The 18,893-nt window shown below is 41.1% G+C and overlaps 1 protein-coding gene across 2 annotated transcripts in view; it reads left to right on the plus strand.

Moving 5' to 3' along the window:
• INTS4 (integrator complex subunit 4) overlaps positions 1-18,893 on the plus strand; it is a 1,189,969-nt gene that overhangs the window by 304,961 nt on the left and 866,115 nt on the right. For both annotated transcript variants that reach the window (XM_044073339.1, XM_044073340.1), the window contains exon 6: positions 11,963-12,013. In XM_044073339.1, the coding sequence (XP_043929274.1) occupies positions 11,963-12,013 (51 nt within the window). The remainder of the gene's footprint in view (positions 1-11,962; positions 12,014-18,893) is intronic.

Consider the following 18,893-nt stretch of genomic DNA (forward strand, 5'->3'; position numbering starts at 1 on the left):
TTAAACGGAAAATGATGTTGATTCCTGACTGTGTGGAAAATAAAGAATTACAGGATTTAATGCATTCTGCTGAACAGGTTGGAAAGCATACTTTGCAATGTGGATTTGATTCATTAGAGGCCTCTTGCAGGGCTGCTGTTACTGGGTCTGCGCTCAGAAGGCATGCTTGGCTTAAGGAGCAATCTTTGCCTGATCATGTTAAAGCTAAATTGTTGGATGCTCCCTTAAATCAGGACCGCCTGTTTGGCAACAAGGCTGAGGAAGTTCTTAAAAAGATGGAAGATAAAGCTACATCTATGCAAACCGTTAAAGATTTCTTACAAGTTCAGCCTCCTAGATTTAGTAGGCACTGGCCCTCTAAGAATTGGCCCTTTCCAGCTCCTTCCAGGTCTTCTCAAGCCAAACCCAGACACAGCAGAAACACCAGGTTTTAGTCCCAGGGGACACACAAGACTAAGCAGTGGGGGGTTTCCGCACCCAAATCAGGGTGTAGTAAGACTCCCCCTATGGAAAACTGTCTCAGTGACTTGTTTTTAAAACTTTCAAGCACTTCCCAACTGAATGCTCATTTAGGCGGAAAGATTGGTCTGCAGGTCAGTAACTGGGAACTCATTACCCAGGACAAATGGGTTTTAAATATAGTGCCCCAAGGATACAGATTTCACATCCACACCTTACCAACACCAAGCGGGTGGCCAGATCTACCCCCAAATCTGTGAGTAGAGACCCAAAATCAAATACTCTCTCTCTGAAGCATGGAGGCTATTCAGTTGGTACCAGAAGAGGAAAAGGGACAAGGTTTATATTCGAGAATTTTTCTGGTACCCAGAAAAGGGAATACATGGCATCCTATCCTGGACCTTTCTACTCTAAATACCTTTCTGGCAATTGTAAAATTCAAGATGCTGACTCTTCACCAGTTGCTTCCTGTGCTAGGCAAAGATGCATGGTTGGCAGCACTCAACTTAAAAGAAGCATACCTGCACATCCCTATCAGGGAGTCTTGCAGAAGATACCTATGCTTCAAAGCAGACGACATGCACTATCAGTCCTCTGCACTGCCCTTTGGCTTATCTACTGCACCCAGGGTATTCACAAAGTGCCTAGCTCCAGTCATTGCATTCTGCAGGCAAAGAAATATTCAAATATATCCATACTTGGACGATTGTCTAATTCGGGCAGAAAGCCAGGACATACTTTTGAATCATCTGGCCTTTGTTCAAAGGGTACTGACTTGTCTGGGATACACCATAAACGAAAAGAAATCACACCTGGTACCCTGTCAACAAATTATATTTCTGGGAGCAAGCTTGAATACAACTTCCCAGATGGCTTTCCTCATGCCAGAGAAACGGACTCATTTGACAACCTACTTCAAACAAGTGGCCACAAAAACCCAGCTATCTGCAAGGCAAATACCGCAGGCCTTGGGCTTCATGGCCTCCTGCATTCTTCTAATTCCATATGCAAGGCTGCATATGAGGAAACTGCAATGGTAACTCAAAAGCCTATGGTGTCAACATTCACAGGATCTAGAAGCAATGATTCCTATCATACCTTGTCTACGCCTAGAGTTCCTTTGGTGGGCAGAGGCCTGCCACCAAAACAAGGGACTACCATTCACACTACCCCCTGCCGCCCAAACCTTAACAGATGCATCAGCCTATGCATGGGGGGACTCACCTGACAGGGAAGTGCATTCAGGGCAAATGGAACCCAAGTCAAACGAACCTACACATAAATCAAAAGGAAATGTTAGCTGTACAGAATGCTCTGACAGCCTTCAAGGACCACATTCTTCCAGGACACTAATGGTAAAGACGAACAACACCATTGTCATGTGGTACATAAACAAGCAAGGGGGTACACACTCTTAACCCCTCTGCAGACTAGCCATGGCATTGTGGAACACAGCCTTGAGCTACCAAGTGAATCTGCAAGCTCAATTTGTTCCAGGAAAATTAAATACACTGGCAGATGGACTAAGCAGAAACCTCATGGACCCAAACAAGTGGAAACTGGAACCAAATATTTTCAACATGTTGACAAGCAAGTGGGGGGAGCCCAGATATAGACCTGTTTGCCTCCCCCCAGAACCATCAATTGGACACATTTTGTACAATGATTCCCCACAAACTAGCTTGGAAAGTGGATGCTCTATCCTTCAGCTGGAAAAAATTATCAATTTATGCCTTTTCACCTCTGCCTCTGCTCTCCAAGGTACTACTAAAGATCAAACAGGACAAGCCAAGGACGATTTTAATTGCACCAGACTGGCCACACCAACACTGGTACTCCCTCCTGCGCAGTTTGTCATGCTTGGCCCCATGGCACCTGTTGTCTCAGCAGGGGAACCAGATTGTGCACCCTCAGCTGCAAACCCTGAATCTAGCAGCCTGGCTAATTACCTAATCTCTCCTTTACCACCCTTCAGTAAATAAGTGATGGATATCATTTTAGAGTCTCAGAGGCCTAGTACTAGAAAATCTTATGCTGCAAAATAGAAAAGATTTTGTACCTGGAACCAATCTCAAGGGATGAGCACACAGCAGTGCCCAATTTACCTCATATTCTACAATATTTGACTAAGATGCTTTATAAGGACCTGACCTTTTCCTCCATCAAAATTCATGCCTCAGCCATTTCAGCTCATTATAGCACAGAGCCTCCCCTCTTCTCTCACCCAGTGCTCAAACAGTTCCTCAGAGGGGCCAAAAATTTAAGGCCACCGAGGCGAGCTCCAACTCCAGCTTGGGACCTTAACTTTGTCTTGGAGAAACTCACTCTTCCTCCTTTCAAGCCAGCTGCTACTGCAGATTTAAAATTCCTTACCTGGAAAACAGCTTTCCTTTTAGCAATCACTTCTCCAAGAAGGGTATCTGAGTTACAGACCCTTATGGCAGTGGAGCCTTTCATCAACTTTCATGCGGACAGGGTGTCCCTCAGAACAAATCCCTCCTTCATGCCTAAGGTGGTATCCACTGTGGCTCTTAATCAGTCTATTCATTTGCCTACCTTCTTTCCTAACCCACAGAACAAAGGGGAACGGATACTACACTCCTTAGATGTGCACAGACAACTTAGATTCTACTTGGACAGGACTAAACCTCAAAGGAAATCTGAACAACTGCTGGTGGCATTTGCTGCATGGACAGAGGGGAAAGCTATTTCAAAGCAAACCATTTCAAAATGGATAGGCCACTGCATTAATTTCTGCTACAAGCACCATGGAAAACCTATCCCACAGGGCATCAGACCCCATTCAACCAGGGCTGCATCTACCTATACAGTCTTTCTCAGGGGCATCCCTACAAGGAACATCCTAGAAGCTGCTACCTGGAGTTCTATACATACTTTCACCAAGCATTATCATTTGCCAATTTTCTCTAAATCCAGAGCTGGTTTTGCCACTGCAGTCTGGCAGGGCTTTATAGCTGGTCCTAATTCTATTTAAATTCCTCCTCCCAACCTTAGTTTTGGGAATCTACCCAAATGTAATGACTGCAACAGTGAAACATGAAGAACATAGTACAGTTGTGTACACTTACCATAAATGTAGATGTTCAAGTGTAGTCACTGTTGCAGTCCTGGTTACCCTGCCTCCAGCGCCCTTTCTTCTTTTGGCTATACCTCTACTCTCACTAACTATGCTCAAAAAGCTTTTTGGTGTATTTGCTTTTTTGTTGGAGGCATATCCTTGTACTACAGATTTAATTGCTTCCCATTAGGGTGCACATGACATCTGGGGCAAGAAAAACTGATGTAATGGCATCACCTGCATGTTTTATACCCCCTGACGTCATGGAAGAAGGGACAGCAACCGATGCAGGACACAAGACTTTGTTAATCAGGCCGACTGAGGGCTACTGCAAGCAGATAACCCAAATGTAATGACTGCAACAGTGAATACACTCGAACATCTACATTTATGGTAAGTGTACACAACTGTACTTTTTCTGTTGGCTATAACAATGTTTGTTTTTTTCACTGCTTTTTAGAGCTGTTTTTTGCTTATCTTTATGTGTATGATTTTATTTTTAGCTGTGGGAACTCTTCAAAGACAGGGGATACAAAGTTTGCATATCTCAAGGGACTTCTAAAATAATATTTAAGTTTCAGTACATTGTATGCTGACTTTGGTCTTGTATGATTCTTACGATTTTATATGTGTATTATATTTTCATCATTATTGATGCATGCATGTTAAAAATTCGCTATTTAGCATCTTGTGAGGTTTTTTTATCAACACTATTTGGCTTTGTGACTTTGGACTAAATTATTGATGATCTCTTCAGTGTTATTTACACTTACATCAGTTAATACATATATACACATATATTATGGATTTTATAAATATTCTTAAAGGGCTATCAGCTGACAAGGAGGATATTCAGGTATTTGGGATTGCAGCTCATGATGACAGGTTAAATCAGGGAGAGTGCCCTTCAGATGCTTCATGCAATTCCATTTTTGATCAGCTCTTTATTATTTATTTTTATTTATTTATATTTGTTGACCGGGAGTGTCCGACTGGACGTAGGTCCATTTTCAGCGGAGGCCCGGGGAAAAAAGCTCCACAGTTAAAATAAACAGACAGTAGTTACATTGGGTTACATAGCGATTAACAATTTACATAGCAACTACTTACAACATATTTACAGATGAAGAGCATAGTATATCAGTAGACAACTAGAATCTTTATCTGTGAAGTACATAACAGACATTAACAAATGTTACAATAAGAAGTTCCTGCTGTATAATAAGTACTTGGCTTATGAGCATCTGAGCTTGCTATAATCAAGGTAGTTAGTGGAGTGGAAAGAAAGGTAGTGGTTGGATGGGGTGGGTGATATTAGAGTGGGAGTTGCAAGGGCATAGCCAGCATGTTTTTCGGTGCGCTTTTAGTAAAGTTTTGAAGTGGGTGCATGATGGTATGGAGGTAATTGTGGGAGGATTAAGAGCATGAAAACCCTTAGATCGTGTATTTTGCATCTTAAGCTTTTCAAGGCATATTTGAAAAAAGGTATTGCACCTAGGAGTTTGAGAATTCACATCAAGCCTCTAGTGGACCAACCAGATACTATGCTTTCATCTGCTTGGTCAGAGATTCAACAAGATGTGTTTATGCAATTTGTTAAAACATTACATGCATTTTATGAACACAAGATTGATACTTGTTTATCTGAAGTTGCTGAGATTTGTGAAAAAGCTAAACAATATGAATGTCAACCAGTTTATAAAAGCTGTTTTCAAAAATTGTGTGGATTTGTTGGAATTTGAAAAAGAATTGAAAGAAAGGAAACTCTGGAAATTTACTAGGGATCTAAGGGACTATAACCAGGGTAGACCTTTTGATTATGTAAAAAGTGTTAAGTTTGTTAAGAATGATTCCTTACAATCGGGACAAAAAAGAAAGAAGTAAATTCTTAAGAAAACTGTGAGTGATACTTCAGATGATGATTCGTCTTCATACACTGATAGAGAAACTGAAAGACAACAAATGTCACCAGCCCAGAAGAACACTTGTTCTTTTGAACAAGTTAATTCTGAACAAGGTGTTAATAATAGTCCCTTTATCCATAGAAGGGGGAGGGCAGGTCACACAAGTTTAGATGTATCCCTAGAAGCAATGTTGCACGTTTTGAAACCGAAATAAGCACCAGTATTGTACTTAACATCTCATCTGTTGTGTTGTCGGATGTAGATTATAAAGTACTTAATAAAGGATTGAATTTTATTCCTGGCTTTTTTGTGTCTGAGGATACTTTTGTTGATGATTTGTTTTCATTTTGTGGATTATTAACCCTCAAACTACATTTTAAAGATGGTAATACTGATGGTACGATTTCCCAGATACCTAGATTTAAATGTCACAATTCTACGTTTATTCCATCTATGAACAAACGTGTATACATTTTCCAGAAATGTATTCTTAAAGAATTACACTTTGGTTCCAGCCTTAACAAAAATTATCTTCCCAAAAACCTAACAATGCCAGAAGTGGAAGCACTAGATAAGCTAAGGAGAAATAAGAATATAGTTATTATTCAAGCAGATAAGGGAGGCACCATAGTGGTGATGGATTGGTCCATGTATGTAGTGGAAGCTAGAGGAAATTAGATTTTATACAGGAATGTCCATTGATCCCACTTCCAGGTTTAAAATGGAGATCGATGAATTTTTGAAACTACAGTTAGTGAGGGTATTATCTCTGAGGAAACCTCGGTTCATCTGAAAGTAAAAGACCCATTGCCACAATATTTATATCGACTTCTGAAAATCCACAAAGATGTTAATAAACCACCAGGGAGGCCGATTGTGTCAGGTAAAGGCTCTGTTACGGAACCACTTTCAGTTTATTTGACCATGTTTCTGAAACCTTTATTGAAAGGTGTTAGTACTCGATTACAGGATACAACTGAGTTTCTCAATATTATATCTGAGACCCAACTAGATGGTGGTTGATGTGTACCCTTGATGTAACATCTTTGCATACTAGCATCCCACATTGGGCTGGATTGTTAGCATTACTGGTTAGATAAAATTCCATTATATAGTCCATGGTTCAGCACTTTTCTTTTATGCTTAGCAGAACACGTCCTCACCAAAAATGTTTTTTACTTTAATGGTAATTATCTACAGCTTAAAGGTACAGCAATGGGATATCTTGAACAAATTATTATTTATGACAGCAGTCACAATCTATTTCTTGATAAAATAGATATTGGGAGATGTTTTTTGGATGACTGCTGGATGGTTTGGAAATCTAATACAACATATTTACAGGAGTTTATGCAATATTTAAATGAAAATAAATGGGGCATTCGTTTTACAGCTAATTTTCGTATGGAATCCGTTTCATTTCTGGATGTAATTTTGTACAGACAACATGATGGCACTTTGGCTAGTTCTGTTTATAGAATATCTTTTCATTCTAATACATAGTTGCATGCCTCCAGCTGTCATCCAGAACATATCATCAGAAATATCCCTATATCTCAGTTTATGATGATTTGTCGTATCTGCTCTAAAAATGAAGATTTCATACATCAGGATAAGGGTTTAATAGTGCAGTTTGAGGTTGAGGCACATGGTTATTCATCGGGACATTTGGCTAAAACCAGTACAGAAGTTCAAAAGCTTTCCAGAAGTGATCTATTAACATATAATACACATAACCAAAAAGACGTGGATAACAACATAAGATTAACAACCAGTTATGGTAGAAATACTCATTATTTTACGGATTTGGTGCAACACCACTGGGACATCCTATTGGCTGATGACAGACAATGGTATGCAGGACTTTATGGAGCGAAGGTTTTGTTAAGGGTTTGTCCACAAGAGTGTAGACCACAAGAACCTTCTTAAATGTAAAGTAACTTGCCTGAAGCACAAGTGCTAGGACCAAAGCTTAAAATGCTTAGAATAACAGGTAAATGTAATTAGCCTACTAACCAGCAGTATTAAATGCAGCAGATTAAAAGCACTCAAACATTTAAGAGCACACAGCAAAATTAAGGTAATAAAGTATGAAGAACACAATTACAGTAAAAGAAGCTGAATACAGTGTACAATATTTTTTTTTAAGTGGAGAGAGAGAGAGGAAACAGAAGTGTTTAAAGTCAAAGAAGCAAAGTGGGTAGTCCTGCACAAATAATCTCACTATGTTGAGTGATCGAATGAGATTGGGCTGGGGGCAGTGACCAAGATCAGAATTGCAGCAGAGGCAGGCAAATCCAAAACCACCAACTTTTAAGACTACAAGAACACTTGAGAGGGAGGGCGGGGGGAAAACAGTGCACACAATAGCAGCAAAGGAGAGAAACAGTACAGCAAATATATAAATAATAAAGCAAATATACAGCACAGTGCAAACTGAGTTCCAAAAAGTGCACTTGTCAGTTTGGAATATCAGAAAGATTCCAACTCTGCTCACAGTCAGGAGAATTCATCTGCTTTATCACCTGTGTACAAATTCACAGAAATGCAGTCTGTAATGGAGGTGCAACACAGAAAATGCACCTCAGGCAATGACTAACAGCTAAGATGGGCTGGCTCAACAACCCCCACCCGAAACTAGCTTCTGAGTTACCCTGAGAAACAAAGTGCACACAACAGCAGCAAAGGACAGAAACAGTACAACAAATATATAAGTAATAAAGCAAATGTACAGCACAAGAGATTTGGCCATACAAGTTAATTATCCCAAGTTGTTACCATGTGTTAAGCAGATTTGATCATGAATTTGCAGTGCAGTAATGTACTTTATAGGAACAGCTAAACATCTGCTACTTCAGTGAAATATGTGACGTGTGTGCAGTGAAAAAAATATCAAATATACATTGGAGAGTAACTGTCTACAGTAATAGCAAATTACAGCTGCAGGTAAAGATTGGCAAAATCGCAGTGAATCTACTCAGCAAGTCTTGTTGCTTATTGTAAGAAATCCCATTAAAAGAATTATAGTCAGTGAAAGAACTGTGTGTGCAACAAGGGTGTGGCCTGTTCTGTACACAGCAAACACCAGCATAAGTTGCAAGATGTATGCATACTAAAACTTTGAAACTTTGAAACATTGCGTCATAAATGTATATATGAATATATGAAAATAAAATAAAAATAAATTATTATTATATTTATTTTTATTTTATTTTCATATATTCATATATACATTTATGAGGCAATTTTTCAAAATTTTAAAGTTTTAGTATGCATACATCATGCAATTTATGCATGTGGTTTGCATTTTATTTGGACTTGTGTCATTAAATTTTAATTGCAGTTAAATTTTGACTGGTATAAAAGAAATGAGTTGTATTGTTGTGTTATCTGATGAAGTCTTGTACACAAGACGAAAGCGCTTATCCAAGTTTATTATTAAAGTGTTTGGTGCCTTTGTGAGTTCGGACCTTTGTTTGCTGGTGTTTGCTGAGTATTTACAATTATTCACAATTATTCATTGGTTTTGAGCTGTTCTGTACACAGCTCAGGTGGCCTGATTCCTTATCTCTGTGTCATAACTCTCAGCCTTCCATCTCCAAAGTATGGAGCACTGCCTGTCATAATGTGACTCGTGGGCAAAATGTGCAACACTTAGAAAATAGCTTACTATCAATTTCAACTAGGAATCTCAGAAGATTGTTAAAATGTGTTATTTTTATACTCATTAAAGTCCTTTTGATGAACTAATACGGTTTGGCCTTCTTTACCATGAATATCAGTTAAAAAAGTTCTTGACACCGAATATGTGTTAAACCATTTCAGTGTAGAACTGTGAGGAACTTAAGCTTTTTACGACTCAAAGTGAAGAACAATCTTCACAATAAAGTACACATGAGAGGGGAACCTTGTAACTGCTTTGCTGAAGAATTCTGGATAAAGTCAAAAATAATGGGGCAACAAAGGCCCAAAATTGGGGACAATGTTTAACTATTACTCTAATTCACTTACGTTAATAGAACAGGGTTTACATCAACATGTATTTTTAAACAAGTGTGAAGCTGCAATGTATGGCATTGTTAACGGGCTGTAGTTTTCAGTGATTTACAAGTAAATCAGAAATATTGCCAGGGACTGGGCAAAAAAAAAACATACAAGAAAAATTCATGAGCAGTTGAAAGATATGTTGTGAGAGAGCTATGCTCTGTGTGCATCTTTGCCACTGCTTTAAGTCTGCCTTTTGTGTTGAGTAATGGAGCCTGGAATTAGAAAGTTATATCTCCATCATTCTAATCTTTCACATAAAGATATTGGGTAGGAAAGTGTGGACAGCTGCAACAATTAACTTGAAAGTAAATGTTCATAGGTTCATCAGTTCATACTAGGCTATCTGCCCTCGGGCATTTATAAGCCTAGCCAGAGTGTGTTTGGCTTTCACCACCCATTTTAAATTAATTTTGCTATGCCCTTTTTCGAGGTTAGTATACTGTGCCTCTGTCTAACAGTGACACAGAAGTGATACCCAGGGTAAACCTACTCTCTCCCATCCACTCATCAAGATTCCTCTTGAAGAGAGTCAATGAGGGACTCTGCCTAACCTGGACTGGGATTTTATTCCAGAGTGGAGGGAGCCTCTGGGTTATGAATCTGTCCCTCCAGCATGTCCTATTTATTTCAGTGCTGAGGTTCAAGTCTCTCGAGCGCGTAGTGCACATGATGTATAATTTTACACAAGAACAAAGTTACTGGATGTATTAAACAATTTACATGGGTTTTTTTTTTTTTTTTTTTTTTTTTTTTACAGTTGTCTTCTGGGAATTCCTGTGGGCATGAGTGCTGTATAAACGGACATATGAAATTCTATGCTGTTTTTAAATATTAAGGACACTGACTTTATGTATTTTGTGGAAAAAAATGGTGTGTCCTTGCCAGTCATTGTTGCAACTTAAGCACAGAGCTGTGATGTCTGCTTTCAAATGTGTTTTCTTCATAAAATAAGATCTTAAACTGTAGACTTTTTTTTTTAAAGTAAAAAAAAAAAAAAAACTGCAAGTGCTGAGACACTTGGCTATGACTTCCTGTGGAACCCTTCCTTCTCACTACTACAGAGCATTTTTATTTAATTCAGATTAATTAATAAACCAGTAACATGCATCTAACCCATGCCGGACTTGCACAAGTAAAAGGTGCTGTGAGTGTACACACACTGCGATTGTGTGTACTCATGGTTTGCCTAAACTAACAGAAGGCCCTGGGCTGTTTAACATTGCTTTCATTGTAGAGTAAAACTTAAAATAAATGTATTCTGGTAGCAGTTGTTAGTGACTACTCTATTTAGCACTTTGATTCTTTTTAATTCACTTGTGTGGAACATAAAGTAAAAAAAAAATAAAATTATTTCATTATTCTAGTTTATACCAAGGGTCATGGGTTCCCCTGTAGATGAAGGCCTCAGGCGGCCACCTGAACCACCCATTTAATAATCTGTCACTGACGGTGGGAGTATATTAATCTAACCTACATGTAGAGAAGCTAACCTGTCTGCTGTCTGTGCTGATTGTTTGAGAACTGTTGTAAACATCATCAGAGTGTCTCTTTGAAAACTAGTTTATTTCATCAGGTGCTATAGAACGGAGAAGATTTGAGCTCCATGTGCACTGTTATTCTTTTTATGAAGAATTGTGTCTGCAAGAGATGTTACAGCTGTCTCATGCGGAGTCTTGAATCAGCCAAGCTATACCTTATTCAATCATGGGAGGGGACAGATGTGCTGAATGTCGTTCCACATTACTGTTGTCATCTATGAGAGGACAGAGCAGCAAGACAGCCCATGAATGATCTTTTGTGGATTCTTAATCCTACAGACTTCTTTCATGCAGTAAATTCTACCAGTGACATTTTCTTTTGGTAAAAATTTATAGCTAGATTGTGTTAGTAAGAGGATGATGGGAGGGGTGCACCAAGTAAAAGCAGTTATGGTTCCAGTGGTTGTCCGATGGGGAAGAAGGCGGCTTTTGAGTGAATGTTAATAAGAGAAGGAATGAGAACTAGAGCATTCTGGTACTACTTTGCTGTGGTGTGTAGTTTGCAGAATATGTTGGCTTGGTTATGTTCACAGAATTATTGGCGAGAAAGCAAGAAGGATAATATAAAAAAAGAGGAAGAAAAACATCTTGTACAGTAGCTAATGTAGCAAACTCCTGAGTATATGTCATTTTCATCGCAACTGGACCCTGTAGTGGAGGTGGAAATAATCAGTGCATTGTATTGTAAACTCTTTTATATGTTTCATCTGGGTGTGGTCGCATTATACGGATTTCAGGCCAATGGTGTTAAAGGTGTGTGCTTTTTATATACAAGTGGCTTCCTTTTGTGCAAAACTGGGTGGTGATTTCATGATGCGTTGCAAATCATGAACTTTTTGCATTGCAATAAGTAGAGTATAACTGATCCTTCTGCAGGTTTTATGAAAACTTTTTTCTTGAAGCCATATAATCATTTCTTTTTCCTCAATTTCTAGTTGCAGCTGCATGAAAGAGGAATGAAACTTCATCAGACCAACTACAGTCAAGTAAGTAGTGTTACATAATAAGTGCATAACTAACCAAGGTGGTAGTGAATCAGTGCATAACAAATGTCAGAAAATGCAAGCGAATATGTATACAACTCTGGGAAAAGAAACATGCGCATTAAAATAATTTTAGACATTCACACTTACTGACAAGCTGGGATCGAAGTGAACATTTTAAGATACAGAAACAGTATCTTCAGAATTGATTGTGGAATGGCTGTGGAAGTAACAAAAGAAACAAGTATGTGGTCTGGCAGAAAGTTATGGGCTGTAAATTTAACTTATGTTAAAGAAAACTGCACCTTGAATTCAGAAATATGTATTTTTATCGTGTCTTGCTGTTTTGTGGTGTACCTATGTGTCAGAATTGCTGCTATTTATATAGGCGCATGTGTAAGAGAGTAGGCATGAAGTCGAGGAGACCATTAAGGAACCTAACAATCAGATTTGGTTTGTTGTTCTCCATTTAGATACTGTAACTGTGCCTTGAGCAATTGGATTCATAGAATGATTTTGTAAAAAACTGTGAGTGTTTCATTTTCACTGACTTGCTGCTATATGCCAACAGTGAGCTGCTAAAAAAATGTCTACTCCTGCAATAAGTGTGGATAAATAGAGTTTGTTTGTGTCTTTCGGCTTTTCCCAGTTAGGGGTCGCCGCAGCGGAACTCTGGTCCGCTAATGATTAGCAGTAGATTTTTACGTGCTGGCTTGCCGGGCCTAACGCACAACCTTCAACGAAGGAATGCCCATTCACGCATGTCACCACACAGAAGACGCTCTAACTGAGAATCGAATGGGCAACATCTAACTGTGAGACGACAACGCTACCACAGCACCACCACCGCATTGATAATTAATCAAAGTCATAGTTTCCAGATCCTTCCCACACTTTCATTTAGGTGTTAACATTTGGCCAGGAAGTTTGGTAGCTTTGTTCACTCATGTTTGACTGATAGTAATCTCGTTAAGCTAGAAAGCCATGTAAGTCAAATATTTTTCACACTAGCTGTAATTGCTGTTAGCTGCACTTCACTGGCCATAAATGAGTGCTGACCAATTTGTTGTTCTTTTTCATTGCAGTTTATTGCTGCTATGTACTGTTGCACTGCTGCTCATTCCTGAGATTCACATAAAGATTTCTGTTGCAGCTGATTCCAGCTGTTAGTGTATGGCTTATAGCAGTTTATTAACATAAGTGAGACACACACTCAGGATTTAAAATTGTGAGCACTGACCAGTGGAAAAAAACTACAAAAAGAGGAGATGTCCTTCAAGAATGCAACTGCAGTCCTGACATATGGGTTGTCCTGCCTCAGGCAGCCCTTCGGTCAGCCGGATTCCAAAGTCTGGGTCCGGCGTCGGCTGATGTCGCCTCTTCCCTGACGTCAGAGCGGCTGGGGTATAAAAGCATCAGTCGACGCCATCTTCTTCAGTCTTTCTTGCTGCGCGGTGCCCGAAGCAGAAGCAGTTCGGAAGTGCCGGTCAGCCAGCTCCTGTGTTTTCAGATACCGAAGTCATCAAAAAGCTAAGTACCTCGTTGGAGAACCTTTTCTTGCCTCAGCCGATGTCAGACAAAACTGAAAAAGTTAATAATTGTTTGTCTTGTGGTAAACAAATACCTCATAAGGACTTCCATTCTTACTGCCTTCCCTGCCTCGACCCAGACCACGACGTCTCGGCCTGTGCTTGCTTCAATAAGCGCACACTTAGGCGACGGGCAGAATTTGCTGAAGACTTTTTTGGGGAAAATGACTCCTATATCATGCCATCAGAACTTCCGACAGCACACGTTTCCAAAAAACGGAAAGACCGGGACCGACCTTCGCGGCCCGTGACTTCCACCGACACCACACCTAAGCCTACCGCGAGTGCATCGGTCTCTTCGGAGGCGGTAATTCAACCACTCCAGGCCGACGACAGCGCTTTACCACACACTTCGGTCCCGGAGGCTTCCCCAGTGCCGGTTGTTGTTTTTCCTCCTGAAACCGAAGCCCAAGATTTGCCTGACACCATACCGGTGGACAAACTTACTCCAGCACGTGGGGCAGCTAGGCCTCCGGTGTCTTATGTCCATCAAGGCCTACACACGTGCTAAGGCTGCCAGCCAGGCTAAGTCTCACCCTCCTAAATCTTTTTCACAGACTCCCACTTCGGATAAACAGTTCATGTCTTTAGCTGCAGATCTAATTTCTTTAATCAGGGGCTCTCAGGCTCATCCAGACAGAGGTTCTCAGCCGCCTTCAGACAAAAGGCCTAGGGTTGAGCAGACAGATACCCTTTCTTCAAATGAAGCCTCTGGTGAGTCAGGCCTTTCAGATTCCCAGGAAGAACCCTTCCCGGCCTACGAGGATTCTGATGCAGATGAATCCATTCCCTCTGCCTCTCCTCCTGAGGATATTTCTTTCGGGGAAGTTCTACACTCCATGAGACAGCATTTTCAGTAGCAGGGCCAGGACTTCTCGGACTCCAGGAAAAGGCTTCGGACTTTCCTTAAGTTACCCCAGCACAGGCCTTTAGCTATACCCCCAGTGTTAGATGTATTGGATGATGTGTACTCAGACTCCAGTACTTCTCCTGATTCTCTCCCTCCTGCTCCTGTCAAGCCTGACAGATATTATAGGGTTCCTGAAACTCATAAGCATCTCTTTAAGGCCCACTCTGTTGATCTAGAAACTATTTCTCAGGGGCCCAAAGGAGTGGCCACTTCCACGACCAAGAATCCTTTGCCCGCAGACAGGGAAGCTAGGTCCCTGGAGAGGTGGGGTAAGAAAGTTTATACCTCTACCACCCTTGCCATGAGGGCTCTTAACTGTCTTTTCATATGTTTCAGTATCAGGATTTTCTGATGGATGATTTGCAGAAGAAGTTAGCCTCTCCTGAGCCTTTAGATAGAAAGGCTTTGCAGGATTTGGTTCATAATACTCAGCAGGTTAGCAATCATTTTCTTCAGTGTGGTTATGATGCATTGGAATCTTCATGTAGGGCAGCTATGACAGGGGCCGTCATACGTAGACATGCTTGGTTGAAAGAACAGTCATTGCCAGACCATGTTAAAGTAAAGCTTTTAGATGCACCTCTGGAAAAAGACAAGCTGTTTGGTGCTAATGCACAGGGTGTGTTGAAATCAATTGAGGAAAAGGCTAAATCAGTACAAACAGTCAAAGATTTCCTCCAGGTTCAGCCACCAAGGTTCAGCAGGAATTGGCCTTCGAAGAATTGGTCCTTTCCAGACACTGACAAGTTTCAAAGGGGAAAAAGCAGGCGTGCTCGAGGTAGAGGGCAATACCGAGGCTCCTACAGGGGCCGCCAATGGCAACCAACTAATCAGAGAAGTGGCGCAGGGACTCCCACTGCTCCACAGGGACAATCACAATGACTTGTCTTTGACACCGCCGACCAAGGCTCAAAGAGAAGCTCCTTTAGGCGGAAAGTTATCTTTATTTTCAAAAAATTGGCACGTTTTTTACAAAGGACGGATGGATTTTGAACATAATAGACAAAGGTTACAGGTTCCACTTCCATACCTTACCAACAAGACAAGGCATGCCAAACATGCCACACAATCAAGGGCAGAGGCACTCATACAAGTTTCAAAGCTGTTACAAATCAAAGCAATAGAAAAAGTTCCTCCTCAAGAACAAGGCCAAGGATTCTACTCAAGACTGTTCCTTGTTCCAAGAAAAGAAAAGCAATGGAGACCTATTCTGGACTTGTCCGCTCTAAACACTTTTCTCATTGTGCCAAAATTCAAAATGCTGACGTTACAGCAACTCCTTCCCATGCTGGGCAAGGGGTTTTGGCTGGTTACTCTGGACCTCAAGGAGGCATACCTGCATGTCCCAATCAGACACAGCTACAGAAGATACCTCAGATTTCTTGCAGGGTCAGAGCATTATCAATTCTCAGCATTGCCTTTTGGCTTATCTACTGCGCCCAGAGTATTCACGAAATGCCTGGCATCAGTAATTGCACATTGCAGACTTCAGGGGATACAAATATATACCCTTATCTGGACGACTGCCTTGTACAAGCGGACAGCCAGCAAGCCTTGATAAGAAACTTGGACTATGTCATTCACTTACTGCAGGCTTTGGGATACACAGTCAACATTCAAAAATCAAGACTACTGCCATCCCGACAAATAATTTTTCTAGGAGCCAAACTGGACACAAATTCACAAATGGCTTTCCTCACAGAAGAAAAACAAGAACAATTACCAGATTACTTCAAAAGCTTAGCAAAGCACACCCAGATGACTGCAAGGAAAATCCTGCAGGCCCTGGGTTTCATGGCATCTTGCATTCTCCTGATCCCACTGGCAAGACTAGGTTCATAGGTTCATAGGTTCATACTAGGCTATCTGCCCAAGGGCATTTATAAGCCTAGCCCATAGTTATGTGGCTTTCGCCACCCCTTTAGTTTGAATAAAAACTATGCCTATCATTTTTCTGTGCCTCTGTCAAGCAGTGACACTGAAGTAATCCCTGGGGTATATCTGCGATCTCCCATCCATTGGTCAAGATTCCTCTTGAACAAGGCCAGCGAGGTGCTCTGCCTCACATGTACCGGGATTTTGTTCCACAGCATAGGGAGTCTCTGGGTGATGAATCTGTCCCTCCAGCACGTTCTATTTATAACCGTGTCAAGGTTTAAGTCTCCCCCTTGTGGTTCTGAGGGATCTAGATTTTTGAGGTGAAGCATATTCATCAAATCTGGGTTTGACATGGCCTTATATGTCAGGCACAGGTCACCTCTGAGCAAGCGGTATGAGACTGAATAAAGCTGGAGTTCTTTCAGTCGGGCAGCATAAGACATATTTTGAGACCCTTTATCCTTTTGGTGAGGAACTTTTGGGGCCTTTCAAGCTGCATCAGGTGTCTGGTCAGATACATTCGAACGGGCATTGTACTCAATCATAGGTCTAATGAGTGATGAGTACAGGGGGACGATGACCTCCCTTGATCTAGATGTGAATCCCTTCATGATCAGGTGGGCGATATAGAAGGTTTTCCTAACTACTTTAGCAACATGAGTGTCAAACGAAAGACTACTGTCAACTTGGGTCCCCAGATCCCTGATGACTTTTTCTGTGCTCAGTGGATTGTCACCTATATGGTAGCTAGGGGTAACCTTGTTTTTCCCGAAGGGTATGACTATGCATTTTTTGGCGTTTAACTTCAGGCCATGGCTCTGGCACCAGTTATCCGTTTCTGTGAGGCCCTTCTGGAGGAAACATGAGAAAACTACAATGGTACCTAAAAAGTCTATGGTCTCAACACAGCCACAACTTAGAAGCAATTATTCCACTCATTCCATGTCTACAAAAGGAATTTTTGTGGTGGGCACAAGCAAGCCAACTAAACAAAGGCATGCCCTTCAACAAGCCTCAAGCAAGCCAAACCATTACAACAGACGCCTCAGATCATGGATGGGGGCAGCACATGGAAGGCAGATGCATTCAAGGACAATGGGCTACCCGGGAATTGCATCTGCACATCAATCAAAAAGAGATGCTGGCAGTGATTCATGCAATCGAGGCCTTCGGAAAATTTCTTCAACAAGGTCATCTGCTAATAAAGACAGACAACACCACTGTTATGTGGTACATAAACAAGCAGGGAGGCAGTCATTCTTACCCCCTTTGCAGACTAACAATGACTTTTTGGGAAAAGTCCCTGAAACTGAACATACAGTTGCAATCCCAGTTTGTTCCAGGCAAGGACAATATTCTGGCGGACCGTCTAAGCAGAAACATTATGGACCCCCACGAATGGATGTTGCATCCAGACATTTGTTTACAAATGACTCATGCATGGGGAAGGCCGGACATAGACCTCTTTGCCTCACACCACAAATATCATCTGAAAAAGTTCTGCTCAAGGACACACCATCCTCAAGCCTGGAGAATAGATGCTCTCTCCTTCAGTTGGAATTCTCTAACAATCTGTGCATTCCCGCCTCAACCATTAATGACCAAGGTGTTACTGAAGATCAAAGCAGAACAACTGAAAGGCATTTTGATAGCTCCAGACTGGCCAAGACAGCACTGGTACCCATTACTAAGGAGCATAACTCGCACCAAACCGTGGCCCCTGCCTCTATGGCCTCTGCTTATAACTCAGCACAATTACAGGACTGTTCATCCAAACCTGCAAACATTGCAACTGACAGCTTGGAGGGTTACTTGACTTCTCCCCATATTTCTCTCTCCAAAAAAGTTCAAGAGATCCTACTGGAAGCACGCAGGCCTTCCACCAGAAAAACTTATTTAGCCAAATGGAAGAGGTACAACATCTGGAATGCCAACAAGGGTCAGGATGCATCAGTAATGAACATCCCACAGATTCTAGAATACTTGGCAGAAATGTTTCACAATGGCCTTTCATATTCTTCCGTAAAAATACACGCTTCAGCAATTTCAGCAAAATACTACTGTGATCCACCTGTGTTTTCACATCCTTTGCTAAGACAGTTTCTAAGGGGGATAAAGAATATCAAACCTCCAGGAAAACCACCAGTGCCTGCATGGGACCTCAATTTCGTCTTGGAAAAATTAACTCTTCCTCCTTTTGAGCCAGCAGCATCTTCAGAATTGCAATTTCTCTCCTGGAAAACAGTTTTCCTGTTGGCAATTACTTCAGCAAGAGTCTCGGAGATACAGGCCCTCATGGCAGTACCTCCATTTCTCATTTTTCATCAGGACAGAGTCTCTTTAAGAACCAATCCTTCATTCATGCCAAAAGTGATATCCAGTATTTCCCTAAACCAAGCAATTCACCTGTCTACTTTCTTTCCCAATCCTCAAAATAAAGGAGAAAAACTTCTGCACACTTTGGACATACACAGACAATTGCGCTATTACTTGGATAGAACAAAGG

This window comes from Protopterus annectens, chromosome 5.part1, assembly GCF_019279795.1.
Source record: "Protopterus annectens isolate FY-2018-M chromosome 5.part1, PAN1.0, whole genome shotgun sequence".
Classification (NCBI taxonomy): Eukaryota; Metazoa; Chordata; order Ceratodontiformes; family Protopteridae; genus Protopterus; species Protopterus annectens.